Genomic DNA, 23,392 nt, shown 5'->3' with positions numbered 1-23,392 from the left:
TAAAATTTAAACTCGAAAACTACGAAAAATCGGCTAACATACATGGGGTATATTCTGATAACCAACGACGAAGGATTCAAAAAAATTTTTATTGACGTCAAGGTTTGGACCACCCTGTATACAGGGTGGCTAAACCAACACCTAAGTCGCGAAAAACAAATTTGACTGTTTCCTACATTTTGGCAGGTCCATTTTCTATGGGAGGTCTTTTGCCCATTTTGGCGCCCCCCCCCTTGGACGGCGCCCGGGGCACGTGCCCCCCCCCCCCCCCAGCACCCCCCTAGTTTCGCCACTGCCCCCACGGGGGTAATTACCCCCAGGTAGGAACCACTGAATAGATCCTGCGTCAAAGAGCGCTAACAAGGGTAGAAATACTACAAATAGAAATGTACGTCTATTAGGTATAAAAGGTACCATACCCATTCTTCGAGTCTTATTACTAGGGAAAAAATGCATTTATTTTAGGTATAGACTGAAATGCATAATACATAGGTACTAAATGAAAATGTATTGAGATCTTCGTCTTTATGTATTAACTAGGTATACTAGCGACCCGCTCCGGCTTCGCACGGGTTAACAAACAAATTATACATAAATATTCACCTTGAATCACTCTAGGTCTATTTAAAAAAAACGCATCATAATCCGTTGCGTAGTGCGGCGGGAAGTGACTTTATATATTTATGTGTTTATGTTTAAGTCGCTGTAGTATTCTGTTTGCAACTAGTACGGAACCCTGAAAATGGTGGGTACTTATTATATTTCTATGAAACTAACAATACGTAGGCGCTTTCAAATAAACAAACTTAAAGATAGTCTCCCACACATTTGAGAGCGCGGGCGATTTTGCTACGACACAAACAAAACAGATAAATAACATATAAATAGTGATTCTAACTTTATTCCAGTTCTTTCAAATCAGATTAACGCTGAAAAGTGGCTGAAAACTAACGCCATTGGCTCTCTCGAGCTCGAGGCAACATGATGTGTGCAGATGGAGAGACCTTTTAGCGTACCTATTTTCGTTTCAAATACGTACAGTGAAACTAGCTAAATACGATTTTAATACGACTTCCTAGTTCCTACGTAACACGCCATTTTAGGCTGGTCCCAGTCACAGTACATTAAGAATGTATGAATCTTGTACTGTGTCCCAGTGGTCCCTGCAACTTGTTTACATAGGTTTAAAAGGCTGTTGTTGATAAATTAAATTATCAATTGAATTAGTTAAGTTTTACTTATTTCCTCTTCGCAAAAACGCTTTTGTATCTAATTGATGATTACATGTTTACATTAAATATGAACCTCCAGGTCTGTTTTTATATATTTTTGTAAGTTATATACTTACTTTAAGTAGGTATGACCATATGTGTTCAGAACAATAAATAAATAAATAAAAATAAATAGGATTTACTTTTTTCACGATTTATACCTACTAGAGTGACTGCTATGACCACTACATAGTAATTGGCCACTCCTAAGAAATCAGAAAGAAACAAACCAATAGAGAAGTATTATTGTTATGAGTGGCCAATTACTAAGTAGGTAAGTAGTGGCCTTAAATACGCTTTCTCGCTTAAAACACGCTTGTACTTAAGTGGCGTGGACCCTTCCTTTTTTTTTTTTTTTTCTTATTGTGATTCGAACCTGTGGGCAGACAGTCACAACTCACAACTAGGCTAAGTTTAAATTGATATTCAAATAGGCTTCGTTCGGCAGTTGCCGGAAGTCATACAAAAGTACAACGGTAAATTCACTTCCGGTGCAGAGGCTAGAATATAGAAGACTTACAACCTCTATAATGCACCGCGAGCACATGCAATCATTGTTGTAGGTCATTGATGGCGCTATAAGTATGATATATTTTTCATTTCACTGTTGGTGTAGAACTGCTACTAGTAGTAGAGTAGAGCCATTTATTTCAATAAATATTATACATATTTAACTTACAAAACATGCCATGGTTTTTTTTTCTCTAAATAAATTTAGTATTCATAATATTTATACAGCTATAAATATAAGTACTGAATTTCGATTGTTACATGCATTTTTATAATTTAATTTTATAAGTAGTTTAATAATTAATTAATGAGGTATTGTATTTATTTAGTTCTGAAATATTTATTGAGATGTCCATTTGTGGACACAGGCCTCCTCCATCGTGTGCCTTATCTAATAATTTTATATTTCATTATTTTTGTGTACTTCTGCTTCAACGAAGGGTTTTAGTCTAATACTCCCGCGGCGATCACCCGTACTGGGAGATATAGAGGGTTCTTGCTTGTCATTCTGTTTTGTTAACTGCTACTAGAACTACTAGTATTTGAACTAAACCGGATTTTTTGCCGAATCTTAGCAAGCCGAGTAAATAACACCACCTATAACAATAACAAGGTAGGCGACATTGTATAGAGGTTAACCACAGGTTACCACTCTCGATTAATTTACTACTCCCTGCTATAGTAAGACTCGGAAGTAATAACTTTAAACTCCGGCGCCGCGCCGCGACAATGAACTATGAAGTTTAATTAAGCTCAAAATGTCTGCCCATTTCAAGGAGCGAATTTAAACCTGGATTTCGTTAAAATATTAAATTAAACGAAAGTTCAAAATTAATTAGGAAACTGCATTTTCTTTACGATTTCCGAGTGGTACCCGTAGTTAAATAAGTGTTTATAGTTTTAAGACTTTGTATTAAACTAGCCACCCGCCCCGGTTTCGCACGGGTTACAAAACCTTAACACCGTTAACGCAGTGTCAAATTGTACTGGTAACCATGGTAACTCCAGGTTTAACCTGTTAACCCCGGGCTAGTGGAATGGTGGATGTGGAGCTAGGCAAAAAAATACAGTGTAAACTCTATATAACATCATGCACTCGATATAACGTTTCACTCCCTATAACGTCGACATATTTTGCCTCTACTTGGTTTATCTCTATTTAACGAAAACTCTATAACATCAAAAAGTGTCCGGTCACTTGAGTGTCGCTATATAGAGTTTACATTACACTGTATAAAAAAAGTTGCGAATTCAAAAGTACAAAATTTGCACTGGGTCAATACGAGGTTAAAATGATTTACTTTTATTGTCATTTAGAATATATTATATATAATATTCTTCAATTCATCATATTAGAAATCCCGATCAATTTTGATGTAGTCTGGTCGTTCGGCGCGCGCGCATCTCGGCCCAGCCCAGGTACTCCGTTCCCAGAACCGTTTTTGCTCCTTTTTCGACTCGAGTATAATACGGGGAACGGCCTCGGCCGCGGCCCGCCACCGGCCTACTCGGAACTCGTAATTAATCCGTGGAAGCCTTCCAGGGTTGTTATGAGAATTATGACTTCATTTTTTATTTCATTGTCTCGAATTTGTAAGTGCGTATTGTTCGGGGAATTTTGGCATCGCCTTTTGACCCCGCGGACGTTCTTTGTCGTATCGCTTTCACGTTTCGTTTGTCGGAACTGGGCTATAACCGCGAAAATCTAAGTTCTCAAATTGAGGGTATTTTTCTCTGTTACTCTAAGTACGCTTTCATTAGAATAAAAGAGAAAGATCACCGCAATTTGCGAATTTCGGTTTTCGCGGTAGGTCCCCTGTTTGTCCCTACCTTAATGCATCTACACTTTTATTTCCATGCTCTCACGGACGCTACTATAAGTACCTCGGATCGGGTGGGACCGGATAGGGCCTCCAGCAAAAAGACAATTTCCCGGAAAAGAGGTTTGTTTAAATTTCAATGGATTACTTCGATCTTGCAGTTTCTTGTGGGTAAGGTTCGAATTTAGATATCCAGCGTAACCTGACCAGCGGGCTCAGCACGGTTCCATTTTTACCCACTATCACTATGCCCGTCACTTTCGCACTTACATACTTCTTAGAACGTGACAGGCATGGTAATAAACGATAAAAATGCGACCGTGCTACTAGGGCTGAGGGCCTTTAATTAGTAATAGCTTAGTAACTCTTTATTGTACAAAAAGACATATTAAAAATAACAAATTAATTGTAAGAGTACAAATTCGAACTTATCCCTTTGAGGGATCTCTTCCAGTTAACCTTTGAGTAGATGAGACGAGAGAGTGAAAAGAGGGTGACAAATGCAGCAAAATGTACAACAAGGTAGGTACCAGAAAGATAAAGAATTTAATGGATTACGCGCCGAGTGTCTGCTCAACCTCGAAAAATGTGACATTCATTACTTAAAGGGCCGACACAGACGGACTGCAACCCGACTGCAAATTGTATGGGAACTGCACGCCAACTGCAACGTCAGCCGGCCCTACCCTGCCTAGCCGGCTACCATCAAGTTTGGCACTGACATATAAACGCCTTCGAGAAAGAAAATTACGTTCTCGATAGCGCAAATGTCAGTTTTGACACTAGTCAGTAACTCATGGTACGGGCTCTGAGAGTATTTTCATTTTCAACACTTTTTGAAATGCTTCAAAAAGCGTTCGCAGAATCAGCAAATTAAAATACGCTAGTCCGTTCGATTATGAACTCTAAGCAGTACTTATTAGGGTTGGATTTAGCGTGTCGAGTACGAGGCAGTATTTCAATCAGTTCGTTAGAGTTAGAACTGGACAGGTAACGTTGCAAATGCTTAGAGACTGACAGTCGTTAGTCGAATTCTTGGGAGAACCAGTATTATATTAACTCATCATCATCAGTTATTTGACATTTGACAGATGTCATATGCCTAGTAAGAAAATACGAGCCCGCAAAGAGTAACAATAGTTACCATCCCCACACTATTAACTGACAGTTTAAGGCATAAGGTCCACCGATGGACAGTTAAGAGTGTTGCTGTTACGTTAGTAATAACACTAATAACTAATAAGTGGCAGAATATATCACAACGTTATTCGCAACGCGAAAGTGGTTCCGGGAATTCATTTTGAATATTTTTGATAAAATAGGATTAGGCAACCGAAGCAACAGAAGATATATTTAAAAAATGTAGGTAACATTAAAGTAGGTAATAAAAATAGCGTGACTACTAGTTATTGGCCACTTTATAGTAATTGGCCACTCTTAAGAATAAGACTTCTTTTGGCTTTTTTCGTTCTGATTTGTTAGGAGTGGCCAATTTACTATGTAGTGACCAACAACTACGGCAGTCACCCTACGGAAAAACATAATACCTATTTATACAGTTATATTTAAAGAGACTTAACGGAACAGGAACTGTCATAGGGACCATCACATCATTAGACGCGAGAGGTATAAAATGTTATTAAACTATGAGGGATTAGGTCACCGATGTTGTGACTGTTACAATGTTTTGCTATCTTTGTGTGTGGGCTTCGGACTGACGTCACACATACACGCGTCCGACGCGTCTTATGAATTATGTATGGACAGTTAATTAAAACCTCACGCGTTCAGATCCAACCGATAGACGTTTTGACGCTGCGGCTGTTACGAAAATAATAAACAACACGTAAAATCCCCAGAAGCATTGCCAACCTTAAAGCTTTAACCAGTACTCGGAAAATTTAAAATTAACTTTATTGCGTTGCTTACGAAACAGAAATCGAGACTTTCTAAGTTTCGCGAAACAGTTTTATTACATGAAACTTGTTCCATCCACTTTCACTCTCAGATAAAAATAGTGACGGTTACATAACCTCAAAATAAGCGCATATCGGGAATCCGAATTGAACGTAGAATGGAACGTTCTATTTTAAAAATCGAACGGCTGGACTTCTTTCCGGGAATCGCTGGGCTATATTCCAAACGCATAGTTAGCAAGCATTAGCTTGCTTGTGTAGGAAGTATGAGAAATATAAGAATACACTTATACTGGTTTTTCGGAGGCGAATGTTTTACAAGCGATGTTAATACAAGGGCGCTCGACTTGAAGAACACAGTAAAGTATGTAGGTACAGTTACGTATGGATTTGAAGCGTTCCTTTGCGATGCGCGTTTCCGAGAAGTTTGCGCTAACTCTTTACGTCGAATTGGAATGGTTATTGCGATTTTATGTAGCACTCAGAATATTGCCTCGCTAATTCAAGTTAAAATAAAACCATAAGGTAAACGCCCTAGTGCTCGACACGCTAATGCCCAATAGATGGCTGCTGCCACCTGTACAATGACCAAGTTTAAAGATGACATACGAGTACTGGGACAGTGAAGAGCACTCATGTATTGGTGGTATTGGTGTGCCTTAGCAAGACGCGCTATAATACTAAATGACATCATTCGGATATAACAAAATTAAATTGGACTGTTTATATTGATCCTCATCTCATCCTTTGACTTTTTGTTTTCGAGGACATTTTTTTTCTACTCTACGGCCCGACCGAGGTTAGAACCCAAACCCACGATATTTGACCACCAGACACACTTATAAAACAAAGTCCCTCGCCGCGTCTGTCTGTTTGTGTGTATGTATGTTCGCGATAAACGGATTTTCATACGGTTTTCACCGAAGATATAGTGATTCTTGACGAATATAGGTGCAGTGTAGGTTTAATATGTTAACCCTGTGCGAAGCCGGGGCGGGTCGCTAGTGAAAGGCTAAATCCCGACAGATAACTCTGACTGAACGGCTTGGTAGTTCATTGAGGCCCGGCGCCGCGCCGTCGCTCAAAGATCGCATCAGTTTACGCTACGGTCCAGGAATGCCCTAATGGCCCTCCCACGGAAAGTAAGATCCGAGATTCCGTCATTCCTGACGTAGGTACAGGATCCGGAAATTGTGCAGAAGTTTTAGATAAAGTGTCATTCTATGGAACTTGCTAACTTGTGTAAACAAACCGCCATATTGAAATTGTGTCTGAATGATGAATTTACTAGTGACTTTTGTTTACATAGTCAGAAAGTTCCAAAGAATGACACTAGTGCACTTTAGAATATAGAATACTTACGTCAGTCATGTCTTTGCGTTAGTGATACCTACACGCATAATGAGCATTACATCGGGGTTATTGGGACGTGAATTTTTACACTAGAAAAAAAAATTGGTGAAAACTGTATAAACCAATAATATACCTACTTTAACAATTCTTAGCACATTTGGAGTTTACTATGGACCTACCTCCCCCCAATTTGAAATGACGTAATTTATGAATAGCCCCTAGGATCATTAAGGGATAATTTCGCGATATCACAACGTTGGCAATGTCACAATCGAACAAAAAATAAAGTACGATGCCCCTTCGTAGAATGCGATAATAGTTCCGAGTATTATTGCCTTCTCGGTAATCGTTTGCTTTGTTTTCATTTATTGACTATTGACTTGTTTTTACAGTTTTAAGAAGGGTGACAGTGACAGTCACAGTTTCCATGAAAGATTGGTCGCGTGTACAGTCACCTGTAATAATATGTCACTCTTCGAAGGCCGCAAAAATATGTGACACGCTCTTATGGCTCTATAAATAAGATCGTGTCAGATATTTTTGCAGCCTTCGTTGTGTAACATATTATTGCAGGTACCCACACTTTTAACTGACAGTTCGTAAGCCTTATTACAAAAGGCATAAGGTTCACCGATGGACAGTTTAAGAGTGTTGCTGTTTGTATGTTTGTTTGGGCTAATAAACTGGCCAACGGCATGTCGGGTCATGCTTAGGGCTTAATAGCTATTCCGACATTTTGCCGCGGCTGGCATGTGGTCTACTCGACAACATTTTCCTAAGCATGGCACAGGCACTAGTTTTTACGACAGCGACAGCCATCTGACCTCCCAATCCTGAGGAGAAACTAAGTCTTATTGGGTTTAGTCCGGTTTCCTTGCGAAGTTTTCGCCGAAAAGCTATTGGTAAACATCAAACGTATTTTGTTTGTAAAAACGTTCCATGAAACTCGGTTCGAATTAGCGACCTTCGCCTTCGGTTTAAAAGTTGTACTGTAGGACTTACCGCTAAGATAGGTACCAATGCTTGTTAGTACAGTCACCTGCAATATATTATGTTACTCTTTAGAGGCCGCAAAAATATGTGACACGCTCTTTGGCTCTACAAATAAGATCGTGTCATATATTTTAGCGGCCTTCGTTGTGTAAAATATTAATGCAGGTGATTGTAATTTATATTTATTACTAAAATCTCAAACGTGTTGTTTTTAATAATTTTAATACGCGTATGTCATATACTATAATATAAAGCATCGCCGCATATTGGGTGTCACAACAAAATAAATTAAGATTAGTAACGTAGTGGAACAGAAGTAAACACATTAATAACACAGTTCCTACAATCCACTTCGAAAAAATTACAGACTTACGATTTACTAGTTTTTACGATAGCGACTGCCATCTGATATAGGTACATTCACCTGCAATAGGGTATTTGACTACTAGTCAAATCAGTTTCTTTTTTCGAAATGTCAAAACGATTTTTTACTATGGATGTCAAACTGGTGTTAGCCGTACAGGAAGAATTCGTTACGTCTCTAGACATTCTATGTCGTAATGGGAAAACCTCGGAGATGGACGCGTGCCAGGGTTTTTACAAATTAGACGAACTCTCGCGCATTTTCCCCTACGAACACCGCTTCCTCTTATATTACTACTAGCGACCCGCCCCGGCTTTGCACGCGTTAACTAATTATACAAAAACCTTCCTCTTGAATCACTCTATCTATTAAAAAAAACCGCATCAAAATCCGTTGCGTATTTTTAAAGATCTAAACATACAGACAGACAGACAGACAGTGATACTAGCACGTGACGTCAGAATCAAATTAAAAAATAAAAAGATATTTATTTACCGACACAAAAAAACACAACGAATTGCAAGTACATTGAAAAAAACAGGTAGAATTTACAAATATTTGTGCAGTAAAATGGATGAGACTCAGCGAGACCACTGATTTTCAGTCCCCAACCAGAAAAAAACCTAAAGCTAATTCTTAACTAAGTTCTTAAATCTAACCTAACTAACTTACTAACTAACTAAATTACCTACTCTTTATAGTTTTATACGGGTTTTAAAATTGAAATTGTGTCTAAAAATAACTGCTGCCTACGTTATTCCATTACTCTTCTGGTGCTTATAAATATTAAATAATTTATTTTAAATATAGTCAAATACCCAATAAGATGTTACTTTTCGAAGGCCCCAAAAATTTGTGAACCCGCTCTTACGGCTCTACAACTAAGATCGTGTCAGATATTTTTGCGACTTTCGTTGTGTATATTATTGCAGGTGACTGTACGTACGAAAAACGTGACCCTCCAGCAATCGAAAAATAAAACACGCGGAATCGAAGTAAACACAATATGTAATTAGTTCCACTACGAAAAAGGATTGGGGTAAATGGTTCGTAGAACTGGCCATTATAGTTAAACAATAACGCGCTGGTAACAATACTATAACAATGGGCAATTAGATGCGCGCCAAGACTTCTTAGTGCCGCTACCGTCGTAGTGCAGGGTGCTTAAACAAGGTGACAAGCGCTTGCGCTACGACAGCGAAACACTATCTGCCTCTCTATCGCACTAATATGGAGTAGTGTCGTAGCGCAATCGATTGGCATCTTGGCTGTGACCCCGGCTTGGAATTGTCATTCGGACGTTCCCTGAAAAAGGAATCGTAAGACACTTTACTTTAGCATGTAGCGACTAGCGAAGCGGAATTGCATCTGCGAAGCCCTGAAGTCCTTTCTTAAGGATTTCATACTTGAAATATAAACGACTAAAGTAACTAATACGAATTGGAGCCGCCAGAGTGCGTAGTAAAAAAAATCTCTTGCCAATTCGACATTTCGAGCGATAGAGAGGAAGATAAGGAAATTTCGATTTTAGTTATCCGCGGTAGGCCCTCTGGCACACTTTTTATGTGTCTGCGGAATTTTTTTCCCCAATGATATTTCGTACAATCGTAGGTGCACTTTATTACAAAGCCGTAAGGTGTAAGGTCCACGGATAGTCTATTGATATTCAATGTTACAGTTAGTTCAACCAAGTGTCATGTTTGTGTTGTGACAACACAGCGTTCATTTGTTTCTGAACTGCTTACTGCTGTGGAAATTCCTTTGTAGCTGGATTTAGGCTGACACACACAGCATGCGTTAAGGCCGCGGACTGGACGCACGCGACGTGACGTGTCGGCGGCACACCGCTTGCGTGACGTGTGCGTGCACGGCTCCAACATTTTAGCGCACGTGCACGTCTACGCACACGCAGCGGTTGTGCTCTGGCCTTAGAGCAAAGTTTTATAAAATGTTATCATTCTAAACATTTGCTTCTTAGCTTTATTCCAAGAGAGAGAGAGAGAGAGAGTTCGACATCCCCAATTTGTCGGACCGATCTGTCATATCATATCTGATCTGTTGTACTTATGTACTATGGTGGATTAACTATTTCTTGTTGTTATTCTATCCGGTCAGCCAAGAGACAATATAGTAGCATAGTTTGTTAGAAGACATTGTACACCACCTTCTTCTGACACGCTTGGTAGACCCTTCTAGACGCCCTTCCTAGCAAGTTCATCCGCTTCTTCGTTTCCGTGAATGTCGGAGTGCCCTGGTACTAGGGCTTCCAATACCGGGATACCGGTATTTCGGGATCCCGGGATCCCGTCGTTTTAAACGCACTTTTCAATACCGGCATTTTTAAAGGCAATACCGGGATCCCGGTATTTAAAAAAATGAAGGAAATGCGCAGTCAAAACCCTTTAAATCCATTATATTCGGCTGTATCAAAAAGCTTAATAAACGTCAGACGCATCTAGAGTTAGACCAAGAAAAGTCTGCAACGATTTTGATAGCACGCGCAGTGCAAGTGTTATATTAAACGTCAAACTTCTATGAAATTATGACGTACAAAGAACACTTGCACTGCGTACTGCGTATGCTATCAAAATCGTTGCAGACTTTACTTGGTCTAACTCTAACTGGTCTCTAGCCCGCATTTTATTATTGAAACAAGATCGTTGCCTAATGCGTCAGATAAATATTTGGTGGTTGGTGGTGGATGAATCCTGAAGTTATGTGAGTGATGAATATGATGATAGTGACATTAATATTAACATAATTAGTTCTTATAATTTTATTAAAAAATAAAACGAAAGAGCAAGGATAACTGTAATAATGGCAAACCAATTTTGACGGAAATTTGAAAAAATTTGTCTGGTTGGTTAAGTTGGACTACAAATGTGACTGGTGAGGTGAAGTCAACAAATTGGATAAAATTATTGCCAACCTGGAGTGTGAAATAAAATTATTGCAGATGGCGGCATTGATTGTTTATTGTTGTAATAGCTTTTAGGGCATATCTGGTATTGCAGTGAGCCTTTCTAAGACCTCTTTTTAATAAAACGATATATTTTTAAGCGATTCATATCCAATACCGGGATCCCGGGATTCCGGTATTGATGAAGACATTTTCGGTATTAATACCGGTATTGTGAGAAGTCAGGTATTTGGAAGCCCTACCTGGTACCCATCTAAGTATGACTTTGTTGGAGTTAGCCAGTGCATTTAGGTTTGATTTACTGTTCTGGACTAGTTTTGAGTAAGTTATATGCACCCATATTTTTACACTTGACTGTACTATTATGGGTACCTACTATACTCGTAGCTAAACGTTGAAAAAATACTGTGTATAAAATAAACTTTCATAAAAATGCTTCTTTTCACGTGCATTCCTAGAATTTGTTTTCATTATTATCGACATATGAATTGTGTGCAATCCGCCGCGGCAAATTAGTTGTGTTTCGTTGTACGACTAGGTAAATTATAAATGGGCTGTTTTATTGTTTCCAAGAATGGTATAACTTTATACAATGTACGAGCAATGTATCGGTACGCAAATAACAGATAATAATGATAAATACATAATGACTAGTAGTTATTGTGAATGAAAATAATCCTTAATAATACTAATATTATATAAATAGGAAAGTGTGTCTGTCTAGTAGTAGTAACGTGCCTGTTAGTAACCTCTACTATTAGTAATTTAGTGAAAAATAAGCATTGAAAAGATAAAGCAAATATAGATGGTCAAGCAAATCTTGTCAGTAGAAAAAGGAGCGAAATTCAAATTTTCTATGGGACGATATCCCTTCGCGCCTACATTTTTCAAATTTGCCGCCTTTTGCTACTGGCAAGATCTGCTTGACCATCTATAATTAACATAACCCAATAAAAATAAATTAAAAAAAAACTTCAATCCATATTTGGAATCGGCAATAATTGCGGAATCTGAATCAAGCGCGTTGTGCTTTTCAAGTTGGCTCAACTGAATTGTTAAAAAAATAAGTTTGAATGAAAGAGCAATCTCGTAATGGATTATCGGATTTTCCGAAAAAAAACGCCGAAAATCCGGCGATTTTTGTTTGCATTAAGTAGATGTCATATTTAAAATAGTAAACTACACATTTTCTCAGATTTGGGAACTTTTATGTTATTTCTACTCAGAATCACGAGCTAGAGTGACTGCTATGTTACCTAGTTATTGGCCACTTCATAGTAATTGGCCACTCTTAACAATATAAGTAAGATTTCTATGGCTTGTTTCTTTCTGATTTGTTAGGAGTGGCCAATTACTATGTAGTGGCCAATAACTTTTATATCAGTTACCCTTTTTCTATCTCAGGGAGAAAAGTGTCTAACCGAAACCGAAACTTCGACAAGAATATTACTTTGCTAATTAACGAAATAGGTACCTACCTACCTTAATGCCTATTCGCTTCGCATTCGCGGTTCGTATAGTTCGTTTTTTTAAGCATTAGAAATAACTTGAAAGAAGGTAAGCGATTTTGATATGTCTTTTAATTAAAAAACACTTTTTAAAAATCAATAACTATTAACTATTACTTATGAAGGCAGAAGACTATAAAAGATCGTATTAGATTCATAATTGTTACATATTTACCGTAACTTATTTTTTAAAATGTGTTTTTCAATTAAAAGACACATCTTGATTGTTTACCTTATTTCTAATGCTAAAAAAAAACGACGTATAGCTTCATTCATTCGCACACCAAGTGTGGAGGAGGCTTATACTATGGCTATCATGGACCTAGAATATTACGGACGGACTGTCACCTAAGACAAACTGTGACACTGCAATGGCGGACGGTTTGAATGTGTGCGTGTAGACGAGTGTTACCATGTAACACAAATTCTCCCCTAATGGTGAAACAATTATTTTTAATATCGTTCTTGCTTTCAAATAAAAAAATTGGGACAGTTTTACGTTAGACAATAAAAAAGGTGTGTACGTATCTGATTTTATAGGTCTTGAAATTCGCAATATTGCACAATTACTTTGTGCAAACATTATTTTCAATACCTAATGATTAATGATACTTAGCATCGTAATGAAATCAGTTCGTCATGTTTTTTTAATTTATACATTTAACTTGAAACATATCTGGTTTTCAACAAAAAAATTATAATACATAACAAACAAACGTTAACTATCAAACATGCATGTAAGCGTCTAATCTCCTTAGTATCGGGAAATTACCATACCGACCTAGTTTGAAATGCACAATCAATAATTTAACCATTTACCTAAATGATCTCTTAATACATAATGATTTAATAAGAAGGGTATCAATTACCCTACTTTCGGGAAATTACCCTATTCATGTTACTGGTCACACTCCTGTTTTGCAGTTTGATAATTTATAAACAACAAATTATCGTGATTTTACGTACTAATTGATAAACTTAAGTATGAAAAGTTATTCCGTGACTTTTTTTCTTTCGATCGGTACAATTCTAGCAGGATTTAACTACGCATGCCGGCATATTTTATATTTTTCTTCGACATGTTTACTTCAATGACGTTTCGATTCGTCTGACGGCAAACTGGTGGATGTGGGCTGTCAATGTGTGTGTGTCACGCGTAAATACTATGAAACTGGTGGATGTTGGAATCACAGTTGTGTTGTAAGCGAAATTCTGTCCGTAATATTATAGGTTCATGATGGCTATCAGCTAAAACCGCTCAATTCCGGTTATCCATGCATATGCAAATAACTTATTTACAACAGGAAATATTTCTACTACGCGCTCATCCAAATTCATGGCGCGTTCTGTATAGATTTTATAAATAGATTATCTATAACAGTTAAGACAGTATATGTATATTCATACTGGAAAATGTGTATACTTGGGTGTTTTTTCCTATTCAATAATACAGAAAATTGACCAAAATACAATTAGAGATAGACCGAGGTAAGACTGCAACGATTTTAATAGCACACGCACCACTTGCACTGCGTGTGTTATCAAAATCGTTGCAGAATTATCTCGGTCTGACTCTATGCAATTCTACGACGTGCATAATGAAAAATCATGACACAAAGTCATATGTGACTTATTTTATTTACCTACTGGTATTAAAAAAAATTTACGAAGGACCAACATTAATACGTTATTTTGATTTTGAAAACACGCTTTAAATGATAACGGTCTCCCAAAACATGCCACCAAACTAAACTAGTCCCAATTATTACCTCATTAAAGTTCAATTCCGCTAAACCCGTTCCCAGATAAATACAACTTTGATAACGATACGCTGTGTGTTATCATTCAAGGCGTCAACATATGTTAATCGTGTTTATGTATGACGTAATGGCATTCGCATCGCAATTTATAATTAGTTGGACATAAAGAGCGCAAGCGGCGTCACGCGTTGTTTACGCTCGGAAAAGCATCACATTTATTAATTTGACCTCGGTTGAGTTGATATGGTGTGGCGCCACTTATTTATACGATAAACATAATTTGAAAATACTAAAATAAAATTGGGAAGTTAGTCAACTAAATTTAGAAAATTAGTAAAATTACCTGGTATTTTAACCACCATTTGAGGTGTTCGCTGTTGGTTGGGATCCAACTTAAACGTTGAAAATGACACCACTACACGGAACACTTGTAATTACAGATATTTCCTCAAATCCACTTCGCGGCCGTTTTCTCGGTAAACTCTATAAGCAGTTTCGTAGAAACAAGTCCAACGGAGAAATTAATTTGCGGGAAGCGCGTTCCGTCACAGAAAACGGTTCTGAGAACGCGGCATACGTTCAATTTCACTGTATGTAGGTAGCATTTATCACAGATACAGATATCACGAGAGGTGAAAGTTCGGAGGCGAAACGCCTCGCGGCAATGACGTCCCTCTACCGTGTTCAAAAGCAGACTGAACGAAACGAAACGCAAAGCGTGGTCTGAACGACCGCGCACGCGCGAGAAAAGGACGCACGATTTACGTTTTAAAAAGAATAACCCCTAATTAAAATTCCACATGGTAACTGAGAACTACTTCGATTCAACCTCGAAACAGCTGTTAAGCTAGCTACCCTTGTCAATATGTGACCGAACAACTCGAAGGTCAAAAGCCAAATATAATGCAGCTCGCCTGCCATGTTTAGGTTCTAAGAATTAGATAGCGCGGCAGTTACTGGAATCGGCATTGTCACTGTAATTTATTTGAAGGTTCTTGCTGTAGGTATATAGCTAGTATACATCAAATTGTAGGTGTGTTGACCTCTTTCCGAAGCAACAATGTGTTTATGGTTTTAAGTTCTATCAATCATATCTCCCGCGAGCATGGGAAAGTTCATTCACTTTTGGTCTATTTGTGTGGGTGGGTGGGCCTCGAAATTCTTTGCTGTAAAGGCAAAGGCTTTGTGTGGGATTATAAGTGTAGACGATGCGCTGGCAGCGATGGCATTGGTAACCAATGAACAGGTGCCAGATGCTCAGATCTAGTAATGATAGTGTCGTTTCAAATTTGACAGATGGCGCCAGCTTAGGTTATCTGGACCGGAGTCCTACGAGTAGTGTCAAATTCTTGCTTTTTTTTTATGGCTGGATACCATTAGCCCTTTAGTCATAGATTTTTTTTTCTTTTGTCCATCTAGACAGGCTACGGCACTAAACCATATTGCCTTCATACAACTAAACTAGAGACAGGTAAAACCGCTCCTGGCGCCATCTATACAAACCTTTGACAGTTGCCAAAGCCATTGTAATTCCTTTCCAGCGAAACTTGCAAACTATTATCTAGATAGGATACCTCTATAGGTACAGTCAAGTGTAAAAATATGGGTGCATACAACTTACTCTAAAAAAATAGGTATGTCCCATAGTTCTTAATTCGCTGACATAAGAGCTATGGGACATATTTTTGAGTATGATGAGTGCACCCATATTTTAACACTTGACTGTACAATTTACACGTGAAATTTTCTAATTTATTATCTATTTGCACGCATCACGCACGCACGTATCTATTAGTCTATTATAGAAAATTTATATTATGAAACCTGCGTAAAATGTCTACCTAATATCGAATTTCGATTACCTACCCAGAATTTTAAGAATTTAAGTATATTATAGTTGCGTAAGTAGCCTAAGTAGGTATGTAGTAACGCATATAGGGTGACTACTATTATATAGTTATTGGCCACTTGATAGTAAGTGGCCACTCCTAATAACAAATTAGAAAGAAACAAGCCAATACAAAACTTATTCTTAGGAGTGGCCAATTCCTATCGAGTGGCCAATTACTATAGACTGGCCAATAACCATTAACAGTTACCCTATGTCACCGTAAAATTGTAAACACTCGTATGATTATAAATTGACGGTAGGGAGATAACTTACGGAGAGTGAGAGAAGAACACGAAACTACGGGGCCTTAACTGATCATCGGTGAACCTTATGCGTTTACAATAAGGTCTATGAATTATCAGTTAACAGCTGTACGTGGGTGGATCAACTATTTCTTGTTGTTATTCTGTCCGGTCAGCCAAGAGACAATAATAGCATAGTTTGTTAGAAGACATTGTCCACCACCTTCTTCTGACGCGCTTGGTAGACGACCCTCAATGGAAAGGGTAAATTATAAATAAGTTTCACAAAAAAGCTTGTTTATTAAATGCCGAAAAATCAGGTTTTTAAGAGTGACCCAGGGGAACGTAGCCATGGCAACGAGTGACAAGAAATAGTTAATTCACCCAGTGTATGCAACAATGGGCAACGATCGATAAGGGTGTAATCTCGTGTTCCGCGAACGCCGCGTGCGTGCGCCGGCGCGGGTTCCGCGAACGCGGGAGACAGTTCAGACTGTTTCTCGCTCCATGTACTGGTGGGCGCACATTGCACAAGCGGCATTGAATAACTTAGAATCTTAGAATATGTATGTACCTAATTTATAAATAAAACACCCAATTCTTAGTCTCCTCTTCCATTAGTAAGCTTCTACTTATTGGGACATTGTGCATAATGCATAATTAACAACTTATTGTTATGAATTATTGTCGAACACTGATGATTTAAATCGAAAACGTAGTTAGGGCGGTTTCAGATTGCAGACTAGCGCATTTTTCTGCGCGTATATGCGGTCGTTTCGGTATTATATTACGAGCTTACACACGCGTAACGTTTTCCTACATTTATTTTTTACGCGCTTACTCGTACATATGTAATATGTATTACTTACATTAACTGCTTGCAAGTATAAAAACTTTGCCCTCTTTCACAGGTTTTTAATCAACATATTTTATGTTAAAAATGTGTGTTCTTCCGCTTAATTCAATGTCTGTTGTGAAAGACGACAGACAACCCTGCGTGCCAAAAGTGTGCTTTTGACGGGCTTTCAATAACTAGGTATGATTATTACGTTAAATTCTCGCTGCCAAAGCATAAGCACTTTAGCCGGCAAGTGTACCGCTGTTACCAACAGAAGGTCGTAAATCACCCAAAGACTTATATGTTTATACGACCTTTTCAAACGGACGGTGGACAACAGATGGTCGCCGGGTGCTTTGTACCATCACGCTGTTTCTGCTTATCGGGGACATTGTGCAGAATTGGTACGAAATATGATAGCCTGATTTTTAGGGTTCCGATAGTTCCGTACCTACCAAAACTACCCAAAGGGTAAAAACGGGACCCTATTACTATATCCAGGGCGTTTTTTTTTGTTGTCCCCTACACTTTTTTTTCAAATTTGGGATTTTTTATGTTATTTCTACTCAGAATCACGAGCTCTTTCTATCCTAATAGGAGAAAAAAAGTGTCCTAAGGTTTTTATTTCCATTCCGTCACCATTTTTCATAGACTTTGTATGGCGGTCGCGAAATAGAAAGATCGAAAAATGTATGGAAATTTTGGAACAGTTTTTTTCTCCTATTAGGATAGAAAGAGCTCGTGATTCTGAGTAGAAATAACATAAAAAATCCCAAATTTGAAAAAAAAGTGTAGGGGACAACAAGAAAAAAACGCCCATAATAAGACTCCTCTGTCCTGTCTGTCTGTCACCACTCACCGGGCCTAGGTTAGGCTGTCTGCCCTAGTAGCACGGTCGCATTTTTATCGTTTATCACCTAACAATTGTATGTAAGTGCGAAAGTGACGGGCATAGTGATAGTCGATAACAATGGAACCGTGCTGAGCCCGCTGGTCTGTGTAAACCGTGATACCTAGACAGTTGAAAATTTCACAGTTGATGTATTTCTGTTGCCGCTATAACAACAAATATTAAAAACAAAATAAAATAAATATTTAAGTGGGGATCCCATACAACGAACGTGATTATTTTGCCGTTTTTGAAGCATTCGTGCGCGTGTCCGACTCGCACTTGGCCGATTTCTTATTATTATTTTCTTGTCCATTTTTTTGAGAAATTTCGATAAACTTTGGTGGATAGAGTTGAACTCAATGTAAGCGTAATTTTACTGTATGTCTTAAAAATGCTAGGTAATGTTTATGATGTTAAAAGAAAAAATCTATGTCTATATAGGTATGTCTAAGAATAAACGGTTATTTCCCTCGTTTCTTCTCAGAACGTGTAGAATGTGGAATGAGTTACCTCCTGAAGTATTTCCTTTGAGCTACGACATGGGGTTCTTCAAGGATTTTATGTTCAAGGAGCGGGTATTCAGGGTTCTCAAGGTTCGGCAACGTGGATGGAAATGGCAACTGATGTTTCTTATGTCCATGAGCGACGGTGACCGCTTCCCAACAGGCGGCTCGTCTGCACGTTTTCTATCACAAAAAATGCGATGTTTTATAAATGTTTTTCCTTCTTTTCAGACGACACTATTCATATACCTAATTAAGGGCCACTTGCACTATTCCACTAAATCAGGATTAACCATTTGACACTGGGTTAACGGTTTAACCGGTTAACCCCGGGTTAGTGGGATTGTGCAAGTGGCGCTAAGAGAATCAGGCGTAACTTTGCGGAAATCCATAATAATTTAATAATATAAACAAAACTTTGCTAATAATAACGATTAGTAACGTGGACAGCGGTTGTCTAAGTCTAAGTGATACAGATATTGACGTATTTGCTACGTCAGTTTTATTTACTGACGTAAAAACAAATTACACCGCTAACGTAGCGTTCTTCAGAAGTTGATGAAAATAACTAAGTATGAAACACTCGCTGAGCACTGAGCCCAGTGCCCGGGATCGCGGGTATCATTGTTATTGAATTGTTATTTTAACAAAACAAAGTAATCGATGACTTCGATCAAAAATAACAATTACGTATTTTTAGAAGCAATCTTCATATTAATAGCTTTTGTGCAAATACACTTAGAAAGTTACAATTTGTTTATAGTGCTTTTTAGACCTATGTTTTTATGCGTTACGTACCAAAAAGGTACAAAAGGAACCATATGGTGCGACTCTGTCCGTCCGTCTGTCTGTCACATTGCTAAATATCTCGTTACACTTAAAACTATCGATTTTTTTTCGTGCGAATGTTTAATCAGGTTTCGAATCGATGACGTTATTAGAGAAAAGCCTGTAGAATCTAGATTTATATCTAGATTTATATTCATATTTTTTGGCAACCGTAATATGTGCTACGATTTTTAAAAACTGCTAACTGAATCCACTGCTCCTCAAAAGGAGTCGGATCAAAAATCAAATGTAACGAAAAGTAGTCATGATTTCACAATACGTTACGTAATATAAGCAAAAATACGTTAGATTGATAGAATTTACGATATTTCTCAAAATTATGCACCTTAGGCTCGTTACAAATTAAAATATAGACAAAAAATGTTAGGTACCCCTGTTAACATTTCCGACTTCTAAGCTTAACATATTTGCAGAGGTGCCCAACCTTCGTTGAAAATAATACCAAAGCTAGAGTTCCCTCGTTAGAAACATTATTATGCCGAAATTCGTTCTGAAAACGCAGATTGAAAAATCCTTTAACACTGCAAGCGAAATTGAACCTTATCTCACTGAAATAAAGCTCATAATACAAAATAAGATATTTCTTTATATCCGTAGGAGAATTTCAAAGGAATGCACATTTGTCTGGTTCGTATATTGAAAACTAAAAATAACCTAACGGTCGGGAAACCCGGGATTTTTGTTTATAGTATTTTTACTAGAATTTATGTACAGCAGTTGTTTCGTATGGGCCTAGTTAATTTTCTGTGAATTGAGCCATTATTTAGTGAAGTGCGTTGGTGGTACATTAGATATTATTGCCTCGTTATTGGTGTCAGGTCAGCGCTAGTGATTTATGAAACACTACACCTTATAAAACAAAGTCCCCCGCCACGTCTGTCTGCGTGTATGTATCTATGTACGCGATGAAAACTACTGAACAGATTTTCATGCTGTATTCAGTTCACTTATCAATAGAGTGATTCTTGAGGAAGGTTTAGGTTAATTTGTTAAGGTTTTTTGTAACCCGTGCGAAGCCGGGGCCAGTCGCTAGTTAATAAGATACTAGGCCATGTTTGTGGCGTAATAAATACATATATACTTAACATATATAAAGAACACTCACTCGAACTACTGCTAACTCGGGTATCGTAGATTTGGAGGTTATTGGAAACTCAAACTAGAGACTCAATACTTTTATTATGTCTCTTCCATTAATCTAACTAGGTATTATTACAAGTGTGTTCCTTCTTCAACGACCAACACTAGAATGTCGCAACTGGTCCGGTCCCCCATCGTCGCTCCCTTTCAATTCTAATCACCTGTCAGATTTCCACCAATCACCGATCAGTATTTTCGCGCCATTTACCATAGACGGCCGTCTATGGTAAAATGTCGTACCGCGCACTTTATCGACCAATAGGCGATAAGTATTTACCCGCCATTTCAATATAGACCGATATTGTCTATGTTGAAACGGTGTTGCCATGTTTTTTATCGAAAATAACAATCAAATTAAGGCTTCTATAAACGAACCCTAACACATACTATCACTACTAGGTTTAGGTTTAAACACATTTATTCTCATAAAGACAATCACGAGAACATATTTAAAATACATATTTACATCTATTTTTCGTCGTCTACCAAATTATTAGAAAACGTCAAAAAATACATGCAATATACAAACGACTGAATGGATTATTCCAAAATACACAGGTACCGTACATACCAAGTCACTGTGAGCGAGACTCTCGACCAAATACCTAATATCTAATCGCACACATTCGGGAACCCGCCATACGCAGAAAGGGGGTTACCTAAAGTACCTATATTGGACTTATGGCCTGATAAATTAAAACTCATTATAATTTTCTTTTATATTATCTTTGACTTGCTTAGCTTATCGGTGACCAGTTATCACTACACCTCATAAAACAAGACGTCTGTCTGTGTGTATGTACATAATTATTATGTTCGCGATAAACTCGAAAACCACTAAACGGATTTTCATGCCGTTTTCACCTATCAATAGAGTGATTCGTTCAATTGGTTAAGGTTTTGTATAACCCGTGCGAAACCGGGGCGGGTCGCTACTCGCTAATGTCAATTTTTCATTTTGGCTACCCCTCATTTTTGCTAGAAAAAGTTCTAGGTAATGAAGTTACAAACGATACGTTTAAAATAAATCCTGACGAAACAAAAAGGTTAGAAAAAAGATAATGATATTGCTCTTAATTTAATAATATATACCTACTTAATTAGTTATTATGATTTTGATATTGCTTGCTATCGATATATCGATAAAACCTAAATCGATATTTAATGAATCACTAGCATTGATACGTTTACCCCAAAAAACCGTGCTATAGGCAGGTATAGGTACCTATAACTCCCTTTGTGGAATAATTCCGTGAAAAATCAGTGAAATAGCACCGTGAATGCGCAAGCCGACAGGATTTCAGGAATTGGAAATGTTTCAATTAATCCATTTCCGAAGCTTGCGATTATTAACTCTACCAATTTTATTTTATATCGTTGTACAAATGTACAGTCACCTGCAATAATATGTTACTCTTCGAAGGCCGCAAAAATATGTGACACGCTCTTACGGCTCTACAAATAAAATCGTGTCAGATATTTTTGCGGCCTTCTTTGTGTAACATATTATTGCAGGTGACTGTACTTATATATTTATCGTATCGTTGTCTAAGTACTCATAACACGAGTCTTATTGAGCATATTGTGGGGCTTACAATTTGTCAATTTGTGTAAGAAGTAATCACTACACCTTATAAAACAAAGTCCCCCGCCGCGTCTGTCTGTTTGTGTGTTTGTATGTTCGCCATAAACTCAAAAACTATTGAGCGGATTTTCATGCGGTTTTCACCTGGGGCGGGTCGCTAGTAATGTTAATAATGTCATATTATATTTACTTGTTTATTTTATTTAACCCGGCTTCTTCAAGTTGTGTCGAATTCCCGCCAATACCCGTGAATGTTTTTTAGGGTTCCGTACCCAAAGGGTAAAAACGGGACCCTATTACCAAGACTCCGCTGTCCGTCCGTCCGTCCGTCCGTCCGTCCGTCCGTCCGTCCGACCGTCCGTCCGTCTGTCACCAGGCTGTATCTCACGAACCGTGATAGTTAGACAGTTGAAATTTTCACAGATGATGTATTTCTGTTGCCGCTATAACAACAAATACTAAAAACAGAATAAAATAAAGATTTAAGTGGGGCTCCCACTCCCATACAACAAACGTGATTTTTGACCGAAGTTAAGCAACGTCGGGCGGGGTCAGTACTTGGATGGGTGACCGTTTTTTTTGCTTGTTTTGCTCTATTTTTTGTTGATGGTGCGGAACCCTCCGTGCGCGAGTCCGACTCGCACTTGGCCGGTTTTTTTATGACACCCGTCAAATTAATTTGAAGGTTGACTGCGCATGCGTACACACGCGCTAATGAGGTTTTAATCGCCGTTTAATTGCTAAAGTGGGACAGACGACGGTTCGCGGAACCCGGTAATAGGTGGCAGGATGTTTGTAGAATTAGGGTTCCGTAATAAACTAATCAAAAGTTAATAAATAATAAGGAACCCTTATCGACTCTCACCGACCGTTTGTCTGTACAGTTACCTGCAATAACTCTTCGAAGGTCGCAAAAATATGTGACACGCTCTTATTACCTACTCTACAAATAAGATAGTGTCAGATAGTGACAGCTTTATGCGGCCTTCGCTGTGTAACATATTATTGCAGGTGACTGTACTTACGTCGCTAATCAA

General features: G+C 38.1%; 1 protein-coding gene across 1 annotated transcript in view; it reads right to left on the bottom strand.

Annotated features, from left to right (window-relative positions):
• Positions 1-15,208, bottom strand: part of LOC134650927 (suppressor of cytokine signaling 2-like) — a 52,105-nt gene extending 36,897 nt beyond the window's left edge. Inside the window, exon 1 of the mRNA XM_063505882.1 lies at positions 14,759-15,208. Coding sequence (XP_063361952.1) covers positions 14,759-14,777 — 19 coding nt within the window. The 5' untranslated portion in view covers positions 14,778-15,208. The remainder of the gene's footprint in view (positions 1-14,758) is intronic.
• Between the last annotated feature and the right edge of the window lie 8,184 nt (positions 15,209-23,392).

This window comes from Cydia amplana, chromosome 9, assembly GCF_948474715.1.
Source record: "Cydia amplana chromosome 9, ilCydAmpl1.1, whole genome shotgun sequence".
NCBI lineage: Eukaryota > Metazoa > Arthropoda > Insecta > Lepidoptera > Tortricidae > Cydia > Cydia amplana.
The sequence above is the reverse complement of the archived record's forward strand: the minus strand, read 5'-3'. Positions and strand labels throughout refer to the sequence as shown.